Source organism: Leopardus geoffroyi, chromosome E3 (genome assembly GCF_018350155.1).
Source record: "Leopardus geoffroyi isolate Oge1 chromosome E3, O.geoffroyi_Oge1_pat1.0, whole genome shotgun sequence".
Taxonomy (NCBI): domain Eukaryota; kingdom Metazoa; phylum Chordata; class Mammalia; order Carnivora; family Felidae; genus Leopardus; species Leopardus geoffroyi.
This window is the reverse complement of record NC_059340.1, coordinates 25086272-25104807: the sequence shown is the minus strand read 5'-3', so window position 1 is coordinate 25104807 and position 18536 is coordinate 25086272. Positions and strand designations below refer to the sequence as shown.

The 18536-nt window shown below is 39.4% G+C and overlaps 1 protein-coding gene across 1 annotated transcript; it reads left to right on the top strand.

The window, feature by feature from the left end:
• Window positions 1-5538: 5538 nt before the first annotated feature.
• On the top strand, window positions 5539-16251 carry ANKS4B (ankyrin repeat and sterile alpha motif domain containing 4B). The gene is made up of 2 exons (XM_045461221.1): window positions 5539-5908; window positions 14208-16251. Exons 1-2 carry the CDS (start codon window positions 5745-5747, stop codon window positions 15295-15297), a joined length of 1254 nt encoding a protein of 417 aa, XP_045317177.1. The 5' UTR covers window positions 5539-5744; the 3' UTR covers window positions 15298-16251.
• The last annotated feature ends 2285 nt before the right edge of the window (window positions 16252-18536 follow it).

The following is an 18536-nucleotide window of genomic DNA, read 5'->3' as shown; positions in this document are numbered from 1 at the left end:
AGGGACTCTCAAAGTGAAATGGTTAAATGCATGGGGTGTCAGGTAATAAATGAGTTTTTAAGAAAACAAAGGAGGAAATAAAGCCTACCCCCTCTGAACCTAAGTGGCAGCAGAGGGACATAGAAGTCACTAGCAAGAGTTTCTAAAGTTATTCTAATATTGCAGGTGTATGGGGAGGTGGGAGCAGGACAGGGTTGGTTACAACAGGAAGGTGATGAGCACCTGACTTACTCTGGATATTTAAATGGACATTTAAATCTGACCCTTAAAGTCTATCAACCAGTGTGTAGGGAAGATATTCTTTTCTGACCTTCAAAGAGTCCAATAGCATACTGTTGGGACAGATTCAAATACTTATTTCCACAAGGCCAATACTGTCAAAACATACAGTCAAAAGCCACAATTGCCCCATAATTATCTATACTCCTGATGAGCAGTTAGTGCCTAAATTATATGCAGATCTGTCTTAGGTATTTTCATTAATCTCTGTCCTTACCATCTCCTACCATTTGTGTCTCTCCTTTGTACTTTGAGAAGTACAGTAGAAAATAAGAAAAGACACCAATTACTAAGTTTTAGAGCTCTCTCTCTCTAACTGCACTCTTAGCCACAATCACATGGTCTCTTGGCTCTTCCAGTTTGTAAAACCATACTTCACAGTTTGCAAGGAATTTTATATCATTTCACCTTTACTACTATAAGTTTAGATGATAATATGATCATGAGCAATATCCTCCAATTTTATTCACAAAGAAATGGAAACTCAAATAGATGCAGTAAGTTCTTCCAGAATATATGGACTTCAGGTCTTCTAGGTCTAATTTCAACCCTCTCTGTCAGTCTCCTCTTGAGGGAATGGTGTAAGGAGGATCTTCAAGTTCAGGATCTGTTTCTGCTTCACTTCACCTTCCCAACACACTCTTCTTTTAAGGAAGGGGTTTTCCCAAGGAAATGCCAAAGGGTGCCAGGATATTTAAATACCATTTAAAAATATTAAAACAAACAGCTCAGGTGTCTTACCATTTCACAGGAGAGTTTAAGTCCAAGTCATGAGTGCTACTGGAGTTGAGAAACTCTTCCTTCTTCTCCATTTCTAACCCTTCTTCCTATATGAATGATTGCTCTGTCCTCCTTTATCTTTGCTTCCATCCTTATCTTTATCATTCTCCTTCTCCCCATCATTATCACATTATCTTTATCATCATCTTCATCTTGTAACAGACTCCTCGTTTGATTGGCACTTAGCTTTCTATAAGCTAATAATATAGTTTATAATTATATACACTATAATTAATCGATCTTTGAGAAGCCCTCTGTCAGATTATATATGATTTTCTATTTTAGAATATATTAATGAATGTAATTGTGTCTAAATTAAAGTAGCTCATGAAAAAATTAGTTGTTCTCAAAGTATCCATAATCACGTTTGAATATTTCACTCTCTGCGTCTTAAAAAAATTCTTTTTCCCTCCTTACAAATAAATAATAGTGTCCTCCAGGTTGCTTCTACAGCTTCTACTGGTTCTCATAGAAACCAGAAAAAGGAACAAACATTGACTCTTGGAGCTAATTATCGTGAGAAACTTGCAGATGAAAGCTTTGTACTTTCTCAAAGTTGACAGATAATTTATCTTGGAATAAAGGCTTAGACAAAAAGAGATAAGAAGAATAAAGAGTTATAGACTTTGAAAATAGATCTTCCTCACCTCAATTCCATGGACTATTATCCAAACATATTAAAGGTTTTGTAACAATATGGGAAATACTTATGGTGGATTAAAGAGAGGAAAAGACAGTGCAAAAATGTATGTATTTGATGATGAAAACTATGTAAAATATATACTTCAAGAGAATATCTATACAGTTTATCAGTTGTATTGGGTGAGGGGTTCTAATTTTATTACTGTGTCTTCACAGGACATGGTCTGCATGAAATCTATCATTTGATACTTATTGAGGCCTGCACTGGTTTTATTAGGTGGGCAATTTTTTTTTTCCATATATGAAGTTTATTGTCAAATTGGTTTCCATACAACACCCAGTGCTCATCCCAAAAGGTGCCCTCCTCAATACCCATCACCCACCCTCCCCTCCCTCCCACCCCCCATCAACCCTCAGTTTGTTCTCAGTTTTTTTTTTTTTTTTTAATTTTTTTCAACATTTTTTCATTTTTGGGACAGAGAGAGACAGAGCATGAACGGGGGAGGGGCAGAGAGAGAGGGAGACACAGAATCGGAAACAGGCTCCAGGCTCTGAGCCATCAGCCCAGATCCTGACGCGGGGCTCGAACTCCCGGACCGCGAGATCGTGACCTAGCTGAAGTCGGACGCTTAACCGACTGCGCCACCCAGGCGCCCCAGTTTGTTCTCAGTTTTTAACAGTCTCTTGTGCTTTGGCTCAAAGAGAGCTTTGGCTCTCTTCCACTCTAATCTCTTTTTTTCTTTTTTCCTCCCCCTCCCCCATGGGTTCCTGTTAAGTTTCTCAGGATCCACATAAGAGTGAAACCATATGGTATCTGTCTTTCTCTGTATGGCTTATTTCACTTAGCATCACACTCTCCAGTTCCATCCACGTTGCTACAAAGGGCCAGATTTCGTTCTTTCTCATTGCCACGTAGTACTCCATTGTGTATATAAACCACAATTTCTTTATTCATTCATCAGTTGATGGACATTTAGGCTCTTTCCACAATTTGGCTATTGTTGAGAGTGCTGCTATAAACATTGGGGTACAAGTGCCCCTATGCATCAGTAGTCCTGTATCCCTTGGGTAAATTCCTAGCAGTGCTATTGCTGGGTAGGTCTATTTTTAATTTTTTGAGGAACCTCCACACTGTTTTCCAGAGTGGCTTCACCAATTTGCATTCTAGGTGGGCAATTTTTATAAATATTTCTGTGTACTTGAAAAGAACATGCTTTTTATATTGAGTATAGAGTTATACATAGGATTGTTAAGTCAAGCTTTTAATTGTGTTCAGATATTTTATATTTTTACTAATCTTTAACCTAATATATATATATATATATATATATATATATATATATACATATGTGTGTGTGTGTGTGTGTGTGTATGATATACAGAGGGTGAATTAACATTATCATTATATATATAATATTAAGAGAGTGAATTAAAATCTCCTACTGTGATTGTGGATTTGCTCTTTCTGTTCCAGTGCTATTATTTTTTGTTTTCTCTATTTGGGGGCTATGTTATTAGGTTACACACAAGCTTAGAACTATTATATTTTGTTGATGAATTGTTCCTTTCATCATCTCTCTTTATCCCTAGTAATTTTTTGGCTTAAACTATATTTTGTCTGATATAAATATAGATATACCATTTTTGTCAGTATTTTCTTGATAAAACTTTTCCATTTTTTGCTTTCAATCTTTCTGCAATTTTATATTTTAGCTGTGTCTGTTGTGAATAAGATATAGCTGGGTCTTCCAATTGGTGAATTTTGTCCATTTACACTTATTTGTTTTACAGAGATATTTGGACCATGTTTTTGGTCTTACATTGTGTTTTTTATTTGCACTAATTTTTCCATGTTTTCTTCCTTTCCTTAAGGTGGGAGTTTAAGTTATTGATTTGAGATATTTCTCTTTTTTTAATACAGGCATTAAAAACTGCTAATTTCTCCCCCAAGCTCTGTTTTATTTATTTTTACATTTTTTATTTTTATTTTATTTATTCTCAAGTTAACATACAGTGTAGTCTTGGAGTAAAATCCAGTGATTCATCACTTACATATAACACCCAGGGCTCATCCCAACCAGTCCTATCCTTAATGCCCATCACCCATTTTCCCCACCCCTGACCCCCATCAACCCTCAGTTTATTCTCTTTATTTAAGAGTCTCTTATGGTTTGCCTTACTCTCTGTTTTTATCTTATTTTTCCTTCCTTTTCCCTATGATCATCTGTTAGGTTTCTCAAATTCCACATATGAGTGAAATCGTGTGATATCTGTTTTTCTTTGACTGACTTATTTCACTTAGCATAATACCCTCCAGTTCCATCCACACTGTTGCAAATGGCAAGATATCATTCTTTTTCATTGCTGAGTAGTATTCCACTGTGTGTGTGTATACATACATATATATATATATATATATATATATATATATAATCTTTTTTTTAAGGTTTATTTATTATTTTTGAGAGAGCGAGAGAGACGGAGTGTGAGTAGGTGAGGAGCAGAGTGGGGGGGGGGGGGACACAAAATCCAAAGCAGGCTCCAGGCTCTAAGCTCTAAGCTGTAAGCACAGAGCCTGACATGGGTCTCGAACTCATGGACGGTGAGATCATGACCTGAGCCGAAGTCAGACACTTAACCAACTGAGCCACCCAGGCACCTCATATATACCACATCTTCTTAATCCATTCATCAGTTGATGGACATTTGGGCCAAGCTCTGTTTTAAAATTCTGAGATGTTGTGTCTTCATTTTCATTCAGTTCAAAATAGATCTGATAAAGGATTTTTGTTCAATATATATAAAGAACTTTTATAACTCAATAATAAGATAATAACCCAGTGAGAAAAATGGGCAAACAATTTAATAAAGATAAGATATAAGAATGGCTAATAAGCACATGAAAACGTGCTCAACATCATTAATCATTAGGAAATGCAAATTAGAACCATAATGATACCACTTCACATCCGCTAAGGATGGCTATAAGCAAAAAGGCAACAAAGGCTGCAAAGATATGGAGAAATTATCACCAATCATTGCTGGTAGAAATGTGTAACAGTACAGTGACTTTGGAAAAACACTGGCAATTTCTGAAAAAGTTAAATATAAATCATCATGTAACCCAGCCATTCCACTCTTTGCTGTAAACCCAAGAGACATAAAGATATATGTCCACACAGACTTGCGTGTGAATGTTCTTAGAAGCATTATTCATAAAAACAAAAAGGGGAAACAATCTAAATGTCCATCAGCTATTGGATGAATCATGAACATTTGGTATATTTCTATAGTAGAATATTATTCAGCAATAAAAAGGAAGTACTGTTATATACTTAAAAATGAATGTACCTCAGAAAATTTTGTGAAGCTAAAAAAAAAAAACCCGAAACACAAAGACTATATATTTTATGATTTCATTTATATTAAATGCCCTTAAAAAGCAAATCTATAGAGACAGAAAGCAGATTAGTAGTTTCCTGGGGTTGGGAGGGGAAATGGGGATTAACTACAAATGAGTATGAGGGATATTTTGAGGGTGATAGATATGTTCTAAAATTGGATTGTGGTGATGCTTGAACCACTGTGTAAATTTACTATCATTGAATTACACATTTAAAAGGGGTGAATTTCATAGTGTATAAATTATACCTCAATAAAATAGTTTCTAAAGTAGACCTCCCCAGTGAACTAGACTAGTTCTGAATTGTTTGGAAATTATTTTGTACATTCTGTGCCTAGATGACCAATACTACATTCAAGACATGCTAATGGACAGAAAAAATTAAATGTGGCTTAAAACACTCAAGACGAACCCCGCATTCCTTACTATTCCAGGTCATGGCCATGCCAGAAAGGAAAGGTCCAAGTTCAGTGCTGTGAACCTTTCTGGCTGCCTTCCATGGAGGAGGCTGGAATGACCTTTGTCCTGAGGTGACACTCTTCCTTGTTACTGATTAACCAGCTTTGCAGGAAGGCTACTTCACCAACAACCTGATCTGCCTGGAGAGCAATATCTGGCTGGGCTCAGGTGGCCAGGAAAAATGTCCACTCGCTACCACCAAGCTGCTAGTGATAGCTACTTAGAACTTTTGAAAGAGGCTACCAAGAGAGATCTGAATCTTTCTGATGAAGATGGCATGACTCCCACACTCCTGGCAGCTTACCATGGGAATTTGGAAGCCCTAGAAATAATCTGCAGCAGAGGGTAAGTCCAACCTGATGGTTTCTACTGTAAACAGTGTTTATGGTAGGAGTTTACAGACAGCAGCAAGAGACAAGGAAGTCAGTGAAAATACTTTGTTCTTTATGGATTGTCTGAATAATTGTCTTTTTAGAGAAAAAGAGAAAACGGCCTAGAGATGCTCTTTTCACGTTAAGAACTGGTACCATGGGGATTGCTCATCCCTTATGAGCCACACAGAAAGATCCTGAACTCTAAGGCTTTGTTATCTGCTCGGGGCAGGGGGATGGGGGGGGGAGGATATTTTAATTTTGTGTCTTTAAAAATCTTTTACATAAGGGCACCTAAGTGGCTCAGTCAGTTAAGCATCTGACTCTTGATGTCAGGTCAGGTCTTGATCTCAGGGTCATGAATTCAAGCCCCACATTGGGCTCCATGCTAGGTCTGAAGCCTACTTTAAAACAAACAAACAAACAAACAAACAAACAAACTTTTCCATGAAATTTAAATGGTTGGCTCTTAAAAAGAAATCACTGTTTTACTTGACTTTAAGATGTTAACTTTGATTGGAACAAATGATGCTTTTTTTTTTTTATCTATTCCATTAAAATCCACAGCCTTTTATTAATACACAACCCTAAGGCAAGTCATGATTCTTAGATGAAATAGTTGGCTTTATAAGGGACCTTCAGCCGGTCTTATCTCTCTAGCTGTCAGATATATACACATGCATACACACTTCCCCCAAATTCTAATGCAGGAATTACCTATCTCTTTTCTTCTGCATGTTACCAGAAGGGCTAGGCAGTGTTGGCAACTATAACCCGATGGCAGTAAAGAAAGGAAAAAAGAAAACATTAATAAAGGAGCTAAGTGAATCAATTTCAATTCAGTAAATATTTACTTTTACTTATTTGCAATGTACCAGCCATTTTATTGGCCACTGGGGATGCTCTGATCAACAAGAGAGACCCAATTCCTCTCCTCATGGTGATCAGATTTGAGAGAGGAAGACAGAAATTAAATAAGTTAAGTCATAGATGATATTGGTTATAAAGGGGGGAAAGAAAGGGCACTACATAAATAACACAGGCATCTATCCCAAACCATAGAGTGAGGATAGGCTTTCTGGATCATTGAAGCTGTAACTTAAAAGGTGAGAAGAAGCTGGCCAGAAGATGGAAGGAAGAATGTTTCCCCCCAAGTGAGAGCACTTTGCATTCTAGGCACTGAAGTTGAGTATGGCTGGATGCAGCTTTAATGGGGAAAGGCCAAGTTATAAGAAACAACCAGATCACAAGAGCCTTGTAAACTCTGTTTGGGAGTTGAACTTTATCCTAACGGCATGGGAAGTCATTGTCAGGTTTAAGCAGGGTAGCCACCTGGTAGATTTGTGTTTACAAAACTTGTTCAGGCAGCTGTGTAGCAGTCACAGAAAATGTTCAAGGGCTATTTTAATGGTTGAGATGAGAGATGAACTGGACTAGGGCAGTGGCAATGGCAATGGGGAGACAGGGATGGATTGGAGTGGCAGTTTGGGTGTAGGATCAGTTACAGTTGACTGGATGTTTTGGTGAGTAGAGGAAGAGGAAGGTAAGACCCCATGTTCCACCGTTGTGTTAAGTTGCCATGGAGTATATAGGCTGAAAAAAAATATCTTGTACAGGTTTTCTTAGGCTCCCATATTGACCACAGCCAATTTTCAGGAACTGTGAGAGATCAATTGCCAGTTATACTTAAGGGAGTTAAAAAGGGAAATAAATTAAAAATTGAATTTAGAAGTTAATCAGTCATTGATCACTGACAGTAGATCATGTGGTAATTATTAATACCCAAACTGTGGTTTGTTAAAAATTGTGTTCCTTTCTTTTCAAAATTTAAAGATGAAAAGCAATAATTACATATGTTCTCCTACACTTGGAAGATGGCTCCAATTATACAAAATTTCATTTTGCCTTCAAAGTGTATGTGAATTTTTTTGTTTTGTTTCACTTGCTAACCTAAGTTATCTTCCTCCCTGATTCTTCGAGGATACTTATTGCAAAATTTTACATCATATTACAAAGATAAATTTAATAAAGTAAAAATCAAACCAATTTTCACAGTCATTAACATTTGGGCTTATATCCTTCCAGACTTTTTCCTTTGAGAACATGTACATACACATACATTTTTCCCCCTGAAAAAAGGCAGTCATATTATACAAACTGTTCTGACACCTGCTTCTAATTATTTAACAATAGATTATGGATCATTTTCCCTTTCAGTTTTTTATTTGCTCTTTGAAGTAGAAATCTGTACCACTGGTTTTTTGTTTTGTTTTGTTTTGTTAATTAGAGAGAGAGAGAGAATTTGCCTGAATTTAGCCCAGGCAAACACTATAGCATCAATATTGGATTCAGCTAATCAAATGAGGGGAACCAGTTTGTAAACACCTGGGCACATGTGTAATGGTTCTATCAAGAAGTATGAAAGACACCAAGGGCTAAAAGAAAGAGATTGGATTTAGAAGAGTGGGGAGAGGGGCAGATGGAGAGGGAGAGAAAGAGACAGAGAGAGAGAGAGAGAGAGAGAGAGAGAGAGAATCTTAAGCAGGCTCAGCACAGAGCCTGATGTGGGGCTTGATCCCATGATCCTGGGATCATGAACTGAGCTGAAATCAAGAGTTGGACAGTCAGCTAACTGTGCCACCCAGGCATCCCATGCCACTGTTTTTTAAAAATTTTTTAAATGTTTTTATTTATTTTTGAGACAGAGAGAGACAGAGCATGAGCAGGGGAGGGGCAGAGAGGGGGGGAGACACAGAATCTGAAGCAGGGTCCAGGCTCTGAGCCATCAGCACAGAGCCCAACATGCAGCTCAAACCCACGGAATGTGAGATCATGACCCGAACCAAAGTCGGACCCTCAACTGACTGAGCCACCCAGGCGCCCCATCCTGTCACTGGTTTTTAATGACTATATGGTATTCTGTTTTTACGGTTTCATCATAATTTATTTAATCAGTTGCTTGTTCCTAACACTTAAATTTGAATCCAGTCTTTCAACTGTTATTAACAAGTTGGGATGAACACCCTTGCTTACTCATCTTTACACAAAGGTCTAATATTTCCTTAGGACAAATTTTTAAAGGCAGAGTTATTGATTCAAGAGGGTGCTATGTTTTAAAAGCTTTTGGCACATAATGTGCCAGGAAATTTGAACTACTTTATGATTCCTCCAGCATTGTTCATTTTCCCATACTCCTGCCAAAACTGAGTATTACTGTTCTTTTTAATCCTTGCCTATCTGATGGGCAAGAAAATGGTAGTACATTGTTTTCATTTATATTTCTTTGATTATTAATAAGTCCAAATATTCCTTCTTATGTAGAAAAACATTTTTGAAAGACTGATTTTTTTTTTCTGAGAACAGCTTCACAAAAAACAAATTAACTTCAAAAGAGAAAAAATGATGTGGACCAGATGCTCAGAGTAAGTTAATATAAGTAAGTTGCCCATTTAGTGACTATAATACCAATCCGGTTTTAAAAATTATTGCCCAAATGCACTGACCTACAAAAAAGCAAGAGCAAAATGGGGATTATTTTAAAATCTCTTCAGTGAATTTCTCTTTTGGAAAAAAGAAATAGGAAAAGAAACCAACCCAAGACTGAATTTAGCCTAGGCAAACACTATAGCATCAATACTGGATTCGGATAATCAAACAAGGGGAACCAGTTTGTGAATATCTGGGCAGGTATGTGTAATGACTCTATCAAGAAGTATGAAAGACACCAAAGACTGAAAGACAAAGATTGAATTTAGAAGTACTCCATGAGGGTCGCCTGGGTGGCTCAGTCAGTTGGGCGTCCGGCGTCAGCTCAGGTCATGATCTCACAGTTCACGAGTTCGAGCCCTGTGTCAGGCTCTGTGCTAATGGCACAGAGCCTGGAGCCTGCTTTGGATTCTGTGTCTCCCTTTCTCTCTGCCCCTGTCCTGCTCATGCTCTGTCTCTGTCTCTCAGAAATAAATAAACATTAAAAAAAATAAGGTCTCCATGAAATTTGTCATTAGAAAATATTTTAAGTTATACACAAATTTGGAAAGTTGCTTTATTTAAAAAATTTTTTTAAAGTTTTTATTTATTTTTGAGAGGCAGAGCACGAAGAGGAGAGGGAGACACAGAATCTGAAGCAGGCACCAGCTCCAAGCTGTCAGCACAGAGCCTGTCGCGAGTCTTCAACTCACAAATTGCGAGATCATGACCTGAGCTGAAGTTGGTTGCTTAACCAACTGAGCCACCCTGGTGCCCCAGAAAGTTGCCTTTAAATTTTTTTTAATGTTTATTTTATTTTATTTTTGAGAGAGAGAGAGAGAGACAGAGAGGGAGCTGGGGGAATGGCAGAGAAAGAGGGAGACACAGAATTTGAAGCAGACTCCAGGCTCCAAGCTGTAGCACAGAACCTGATGCGGGGCTTGAACTCAAGAACTGTGGGATCATGGCCTGAGCCGAAATTAAGAGTCAGATGCTTTAAAAAATTTTTTTTAATATTTATTTATTTGAGAGAGACAGAGTGTGAACAGGTGAGGGGCAGAGAGAGGGAGACACAGAATCTGAAGCAGGCTCCAGGCTCCAAGTTGTCAGCACAGAGTCCGTCTTGGGGCTCGAACTCACAAACTGTGAGATCATGAAGAGTCAGATGCTTAACCAACTCAGCCACCCAGGCACCCAAGAAAGTTGCTTTTAAATAGAATTTTTATAAGTGGAAATAACTTAAATACACTAGGGAAACTTTTAAATCATCTTACTGACAGTTTCATCTATAAATTTGGAATTTTGCATTTGAAATTTTCTTAGAACAAGACACATCTTTGGGGTCATCTCAAGGTTTTCTTGATGTTCTTCCTTCCATCTTGAAAGGATCATAAGTTCCAAAGCATGTAGATTTAACCTAAACTCCTTAAGACCCTGAACATCCCCACCATAGCTCACTCCTCTCAATAATTTCTTTTTTAACTTATACAACCCAATAGTTTCAAGGAAATTTAACCAGTATGTTTTTGTTTATGTTTATAGTACCATCTTGGATGTTTTTACAATCCCTCTTTGATGTCTAGAGTACTTAAGGAGTCTTTTGAATATGGTGCTTGGTTAAAATAAATAAAATGTAAAACGACATCTTTGGGGGTGAGGCACTGTGCCCCCCTAAGATACACAACTGCACTAAGACTGAAAGAGGTTTTCTTTGATCCAAAACAATTAAATCAGGCATACTGAGCAGACCTCTTGGAAGTAGCAGCCCGACAGAATGGTCTTATTTAATATTTGCTTTCCTTAGATTAAATTTCGTTTTCTTACTTTCCTCTTTGCACTGATTTCCCTTGCCCCATCTCCATGCACTCTGGTCAACCGAAATATACTCCTGGTTCCTCAGATATGCCATGTTTAACATCACCCATATGTGCATCTGTTCATGCTGTTCTCTGCTCAGAAGGAGGTTACCAACTGCCAGAGTATGGGCTGGATCCAGTCCAAAACTGTGTTTTATTTGGATTTCACTGTATTTTTCTTTTAAATTGGAGCCAACATTTGAAATTCAAAAAATTCCACATGAAATCCTGGATGTCTGGCTTTATGTGGAAAATGGAAGCCCTGGCCAAATTGTGCCTGCTTTTATTCAAGGTGGCAGTCAGCTGCTGCTGAGTGACAGCTATCCTTTCTCATTGAAGTTCACACTCAACTATGACTTTGTTGAAAGAACAAGCTTGGCTCCATTCAGCTGCTTAAATGACCTGCTTGGTTTCTTTAAGTTGAGTCTGAGACTTCTGCTAGGAGATGTGATACAAAGGACAAAAAGACACAGGCTTGGCCCTCTGAGGCATATTATCTCATTAGGGAGTTGGGACATAAATATTGGGCAAATTAAGTACGACTGTAAGTGTTAAAAAGTCGCAAGAGCTAGGGCGCCTGGGTGGCTCAGTCAGTTAAGCGTCCGACTCTTGATTTTGGCTCAGGTCATGAGCTCATGGTCACGAGATGGAGCCTCATGTCGGGCTCCACTCTGAATGCAAAGCCCGTTTAGGATTCTCTCTCTCCCTCTGTCCCTCCCCTGTGCTCTCTCTCTCCAAATAAATAAACATTTAACAAAAGTCACAAGAGCTATTATAATGCTGTGGGAAAAATAAATATATGAAATTAGGGATTATGAGTTTAGGGAAAAGGGAAATGATAATAGGTAATGTTTATTGAGTATTCACTATGGACCAAGCACTTTCCTAAGGCTTTATGTTAACTTATTCACATAGCAACTCCATGAAAATTATTCTCACACTCATTCAGATGAGGACACTGAGTCCTCAGTGAGTTAAGTTTGAGGCCTCATAGCTGGTAAAGTAGAAAAACTTGAGGTCTGTTAACATAAGCCTATATTGTGGTGGAGACCGTTAGGCCTGGAGGCAAGCCTGATCCAAAGTACGCTGCCTGTGTAACAGGCTTAAATCAGTTAACCATTCTGAGCCTTATTTTACCCCTCTGATAATTATCCTGGTCTTTCTTTAAGAAGGAGATGGTGATGGTGGGTGGTGGTGATGGTGTTGAAAGTATAAACCTTCACAACTGAAAAGCCTGAGGAGACCAAGGGTTTCCATGGAGGAGTTACAAATCCGATTCATCAAATTACTGGACATTGGTCAGGCTCCGTTAACTAGAGCAGCTCTTCTCAATCTGCAGGGAACTTACATATCACCTTGGGATCTTGTTAAACTTCGGATTCTGATTCAGGAATTCTGGGCTGGAGTCCAAGATTCCGCATTTCTAGCAAACTAGCAGCTGCAGCTGCAGCTGCTACTACTGATCCAGGGACCAAACTTTGAGTAGCAAGCAACAGAGGAAGGGTCACAGGGCATTGATGTGGCAGTTGCAAGTGCATGGATTGTCTCTCCTGTTTCCACATCCTACTCACCAAGAATGTCAAGAGGCCTTCTCGGAACCTGGCTCCTGTCCTTCCATGGGTCCAGACTGGGGAAAGTTTAGAGGGATCCTGGTTTGGGGGTCTAGTCTAGGGTGAGGGAAGAATGCCTGTTAGTACCTGTATTATCAGAGTTCTCACCAATGGCTTGGGCTTGGGGCCAGAGCCATATTAAACAACATGACTGCCAGTAACTCACAATCTCATAGGGGGAGTGGGGTTGTGGCCTGGGGCAAGATTCCAGTAGGCATTAATTCATCCCACAAATCTTTACTGAGCACCTACCGCATGATCGTCTCTATGCTGGCATGGGGTCTCTGGCCTTAATCCCATCTAATAGTACCCCCAATTACACCATAAGCCGTTGCAGAACTGATCGCATATATGACACTGTAATTACATGGAAGTAAGTTGGGGAATCAATGGATATGTTCTACCCTTTGTACGAATAATGGTTATAGTAGATACTGTTTGGTACCTACACAATATCCATTCTCCTCTTCTTTCTTGCTGGTGGGAACCCAGTTCTGTTCAGTTCTTTATTTTCCTACATGTGACTCCAGTGTGGTAACACTGTTAGAGTGGTAATGAGCTCTTACCAGCTCATGAGAGATGATTGCTAAATTTTCAGGAAGTTTCAGTCTGTTAAACAGACTGTCATTATTAAAAATAAGGTTATTTAACCTATCAGTTAATAAATTATATTTTTAAATACTCAAAACTTCTCACTTCCTAATTATTTAGTGCGTTTTACTATTAACTATGTTCTTAAGATTTTGCACATCTGCAATATCTACATATATGGTGGGAATAATTTATAACAGTGTGTTACTGTACATCTCTTCCAAACTGTGTCCAGTAATATCACATTAGTAGCTTGAATTTTGCCATGATGGGCGTATGTACAACACAAAAATTGGCACATGCCATAAATCAGAGCTTTGATCTTTTTCTTGGGTAAGCCAGTTGTTAAACATTTACAAGTATGCCACTGGGTAATCTTATCCCTAGCTTCAGGGGAAATTTTTAATTGGCCTAAGTTATAGTAGTTCTATTTCTCTTCCTATAGACATGTGACCCAATTGGGAACAATGAGACATGAAAGTGGCTTTTTTGGGGGGAGGGGGATGTTTCTTGGAAAGCTTTTCTTCTAAAAAGGAAGCAAAGGGTAGAGATGGGCTCTTTCTGTTTCTGGCCATGTTGATTTCTCTATGTGTTTAGACTTTCACAAGTTATAACCAATGCCAAGGCAGGATTAACATGTATTTTGTTCATCTTGGTTTTATTTATTTATTTATTTATTTATTTATTTATTTATTTTGGACCTCATGTTCTAAGAAACAAAAATTATGTGTATTTTTGATATTTTTTCTAGAGGGGACCCTAATAGATGTGACATCTGGGGAAATACTCCCTTGCATTATGCAGCCTCCAATGGTCATACCCACTGTGTTTCATTCCTGGTCAACTTTGGTGCCAACATCTTTGCCCTGGACAACAACTTACAGTCTCCACTGGATGCTGCTGCTAGCAGAGAGCAGAATGAATGTGTTGCTCTCCTGGATAAGGCTGCCACTGCCCAGAACATCATGAGCCCCAAGAAAGTTACCAGGCTGAAGGAGCAGGCTCAGAAGAATGCCAGGAGGCAGATCAAAGAGTGCGAGAGGCTCCAAGAGAAGCACCAACATAAGATGGCTCGCACCTATAGCAAGGAGGAATCTGGGACTCTTTCTTCTTCCAAGGCTACTTTCTCCAGGTCATCCCTTTCAAATGCTTCTGCTTCTGGTACATTTGGGTCAGCAACTAAGGGCATTAAAGACACCTTCAAGATAAAGTTCAAGAAGAACAAAGATACAGAAGAGCTGGTAGGGAAGGAGAGCAGAAGTGGGCAGAGGAATGTGATGGAAGTGTTCAGAGAAGAGGAGGAAGACACATTCTCCCAGGACTTCAAAGAGAAGCTCCATTTCTCAGCAAAGGAGGATGGAGGTGTGCAGCACGAGTCCATTCTTAACCGCCCGGGTCTAGGCAATATTGTTTTTAGAAGGAACAGAATATTAAGTCCCGAAGACCTCTCAGACAGCAAGAGGGTGTTGGGATTTCAGATGCACAGTGAATTGCTTCAGAGACAAGGAGCAGCAGAGGCTGAGGAAGCTGAGGCTAACAAAGAGGGAGTGGAAAACAGCCATGAAGATGATCTGCCTTGGGATGAGGATGAAGTGGAGTGGGAGGAAGATGTGGTTGATGCTACTCCTCTGGAAGTATTTTTGCAGTCCCACCACCTGGAAGAATTCCTTCCCATTTTCATGAGAGAGCAGATTGATCTAGAAGCTCTGTTACTTTGCTCTGATGAGGACCTTCAGAGTATACAAATGCAGCTTGGTCCCAGGAAGAAAGTTCTTAATGCTATAAATGGAAGGAAGCAGGTGCTACAACAGCCTGGGCAACTGATTGACACCAGCCTCTGATGGACTATTGGGTCCACAGGGTGAACCTGCAGCAATGGGGCAATGCTGTGGCCCACTGGAAACCCTCCAGGCAACACCCTCTGTATGCCCAATGCCAGGCCACTGGGAATTGTTCCTAGGGTTTTGGAAATGCGCTCCTAAGAAAGAGGCCCAGACTGTAGTCTGAGAAATATTCTGTACCTGTCCAAAAAAACCACCAGTGACCAACTCAAAGAGATCTGGGAATACAAGAATGCAATTTTCTCTCCAATTATCTTTTTGATATTTTTGAATATAGAAAGGGTTAAATGAATGACAGACAAGGGAAAATCTCTTTAATTTTCCAACTCTGAACTTAAAAATTATAATCTCTTGTCACACAAGCATGCTGCTGCTTACTTTCTCATCCTTAGAGCCTAGGGATTCCAACTCCAGTTCTGTCCTGAGCTCTACGACTTTGTCTGTTGGAAGAGATTTGAGTTCTTCCGTTGGCCTGAGGCTTCATGTCCAACTTAAATGTGTTTAACCCCTCAACAGATGTTTACATGTTTGTAAGTAATGGAAATGGGTTTCTGATATTCCTGCCTGGGAACAGAGGCAGAGCAGCATGTAGGGAGAGTGAAGAAAGAAATAGAATACCAGGTACCTGATGTAATATGAATCGTATCTCCCTAAAATTTGTATGTGGAAGCTTTATGCCTCAACATAACTGTATTTGGAGATCAGACCATTAGGGAGGTGATTAAAGTTAAATGATGTCATAAGGGACACAGATGGATGGTGTCCTTATAAGAAGAAGAAACACTCAGGGTTGCACACACACACACAGAAGAGGCCACATGGGGACACAGCAAGAAAACAGTCATCTGCAAGCCAAAGACAGATGCTTCAGGAAAAACCAAACCTTCCAATACTTTGATCTTACACTTCCAGTCTTCAGAGCTGTAAGAAAATAAATTTTTGTTGTTTAAACCACCCAGTCTGTGGTATTTTGTTATGGCAGTCTTAGCAGACCAAGACTAAGGAGTGGAGAGAAAATAAGGATGCCGAGAAAAAGTCTGGACTGTTTCATGATTTTTCTCAAGGTAAGTGCCTTCTGAAACTTAAAAGAAGGGGGGGGGAAATCTAGGTCATTTGTAGGGAAAAGTTGATTATAAAAGGAAATTTTACATTTTTATGTGTATGTACATATCTTTTTTTATGTGGTTTAAAAAATTTTTTATTACTTTTTTTATTTTTGAGAGGCAGAGAGATAGAACATGAGAGGGGGAGGCGCAGAGAAAGAGGGAGACAGAATCCGAAGCAGGCTCCAGGCTCTGAGCTGTCAGCACAGAGCCCGATGCAGGGCTCAAACCCATGATCTGTGAGATCATGACCTGAGCTGAAGTCCGATGCTTAACCAACTGAGCTACCCAAGAGCCCCTATTGTGTACATATCTTTTATTTATTCTTGTCTGTCAGCATGGCCACATGTCTGAATATGTGTAAGTTCTATGATATAAACTGGCAGAATTGCAGCTGACATTTTGAATAGCCATCCCAATTCAGATTGAAACCCTACTGAACAGCTAAGCTTCCTTGGATTTTTATAGCCAGACTTACATCAAGTGGAATTTACTATTGACTGTGTGTATAATACAGAAACAGCTGTTCATGTTCAGCATGGTTCCACATGCACATCTGTTTGGGTTATTTCAAGAGGCACCCATGGAGACGATAAGCTTCAGGAGGATACAGATGTGTAAATCTGATGAACAATTGGCTCATTCTTCCTCAATGGATAGATTCAGAAAGATTGTCAGTCATGGAATAAATATGTTGCACTAGGGGATGATCATGTTTACAAATACTGCATTTTGTTGGTCTGGAATAGACTGAAGCTATATTCGCTTTCAAAAAGTGTGCACAAAAGCATTTGGCACATAAAAGAAACCCAGATAAAGTTTGTTGTGTCTGAGCCTGCGTGTATTAGTACTTCATTATCGTAGATGCCAGGATCCTCTCTCCACTTATTCTCCAGAATCTGCCTAATGAGACACTGGTTCCTAGGATATATGAGAAGTATAAGTCACCGGGGTTGGGGGGCAGGGAGGAAGTGCTGCTGTTAACAAAAAGGATGAGTTCTAGTAGTACTTTGTACATGACTGTCAGAGGTAAAAGTAGTGTAGAAAGCCTGGCGATACACTGTAGCAAATGAGAGGCTGTGTGAGGTGGTACAAAGAATTGTGAGCTGGAAACCTGCATTGCTGCCTGGATAGAATATCACCTTATGGACGTGGAAAGATACCTCTTTGGGAGAATGAGAAAAGGCAGGTCAGTGGAAATATTACTGGAACTCTCCGCCTTAAAGGATCTCATTCAAAGTGCTTCGTGGGAGTTCCTCATTTCCCGCTGGAATTCTCCATGCTGGAGAATTCTTCTTTCTACTGGAGGGGCAGCATTTGGCTCAGAAAATACAGGAAGGAGGATGTTTGTTTGTCCAGTAGAACTGGAAGCTCTCACCATGACCATCCCCTTGGACTTCATGTCAATTTTGCGATGAGAGAAGGGGGTATGATTTTGAAGGACATGTAGGTTGTAAAATGTCACATGAAAATGCCATCCAAAATTGCTGGATTAAAAAGAAGGGACCAAACCTAATCCCTTTCTGTTATCACGTGAATAATCATAAACCTCTGTGAGGCCACCATGGGTTGTCAGAGTTGCATTTTTTCAACAGCTGAATTTTATTAAGGTAACCCAGCTTGTAGGCTCCATTGGCTCATCTACCATTCTCTGAACATCTCCTGTTGTTCCATTTAAAGGGTAGATACCATGTCTGCAATTATCACAAAAATTAGATCAAAATATATGAACGAAACAGTGAGAATTACCTTCGGTCTTATATATCAGGGAGCAAAGAAGTTGAATTAAAAGTTTCCCACTACTGAGAACTCTGCTACACCTACTTGCCTATTGGAGAAGCCATGTTCTGCCTTACAACGTAAGCTTCTTGGAGACAGGGAGTTTTCTCTGTCCTATGTTCACTGACATATCCCTTGCACCAAATTCTGCTCTGTCATATAGCAGATGGTCACTATTTATTGTTGCATAACTAGATGGGAGGCCTCGGCTGGAGGCAAGATGCAAATTATGCTGGGTTGTTGATTCCTAGGAGTTTCACTGAATGTAGTGTCTCACATGGCATCTAAGGGTCAGGGTGGGTTATGTGACGTCGAAAGGAGTGACTCTGAAAGGAAAAACTTTCTCCCCATTGCACA

Bases quoted from the DNA above. Each gene is read 5' to 3' on its own strand.
- ANKS4B (XM_045461221.1), top strand. From the start codon at position 5,745: ATGTCCACTCGCTACCACCAAGCTGCTAGTGATAGCTACTTAGAACTT. The intron at 5,909-14,207 runs GTAAGTCCAACC...TATTTTTTCTAG, and splicing joins GAAATAATCTGCAGCAGAGG to AGGGGACCCTAATAGATGTG.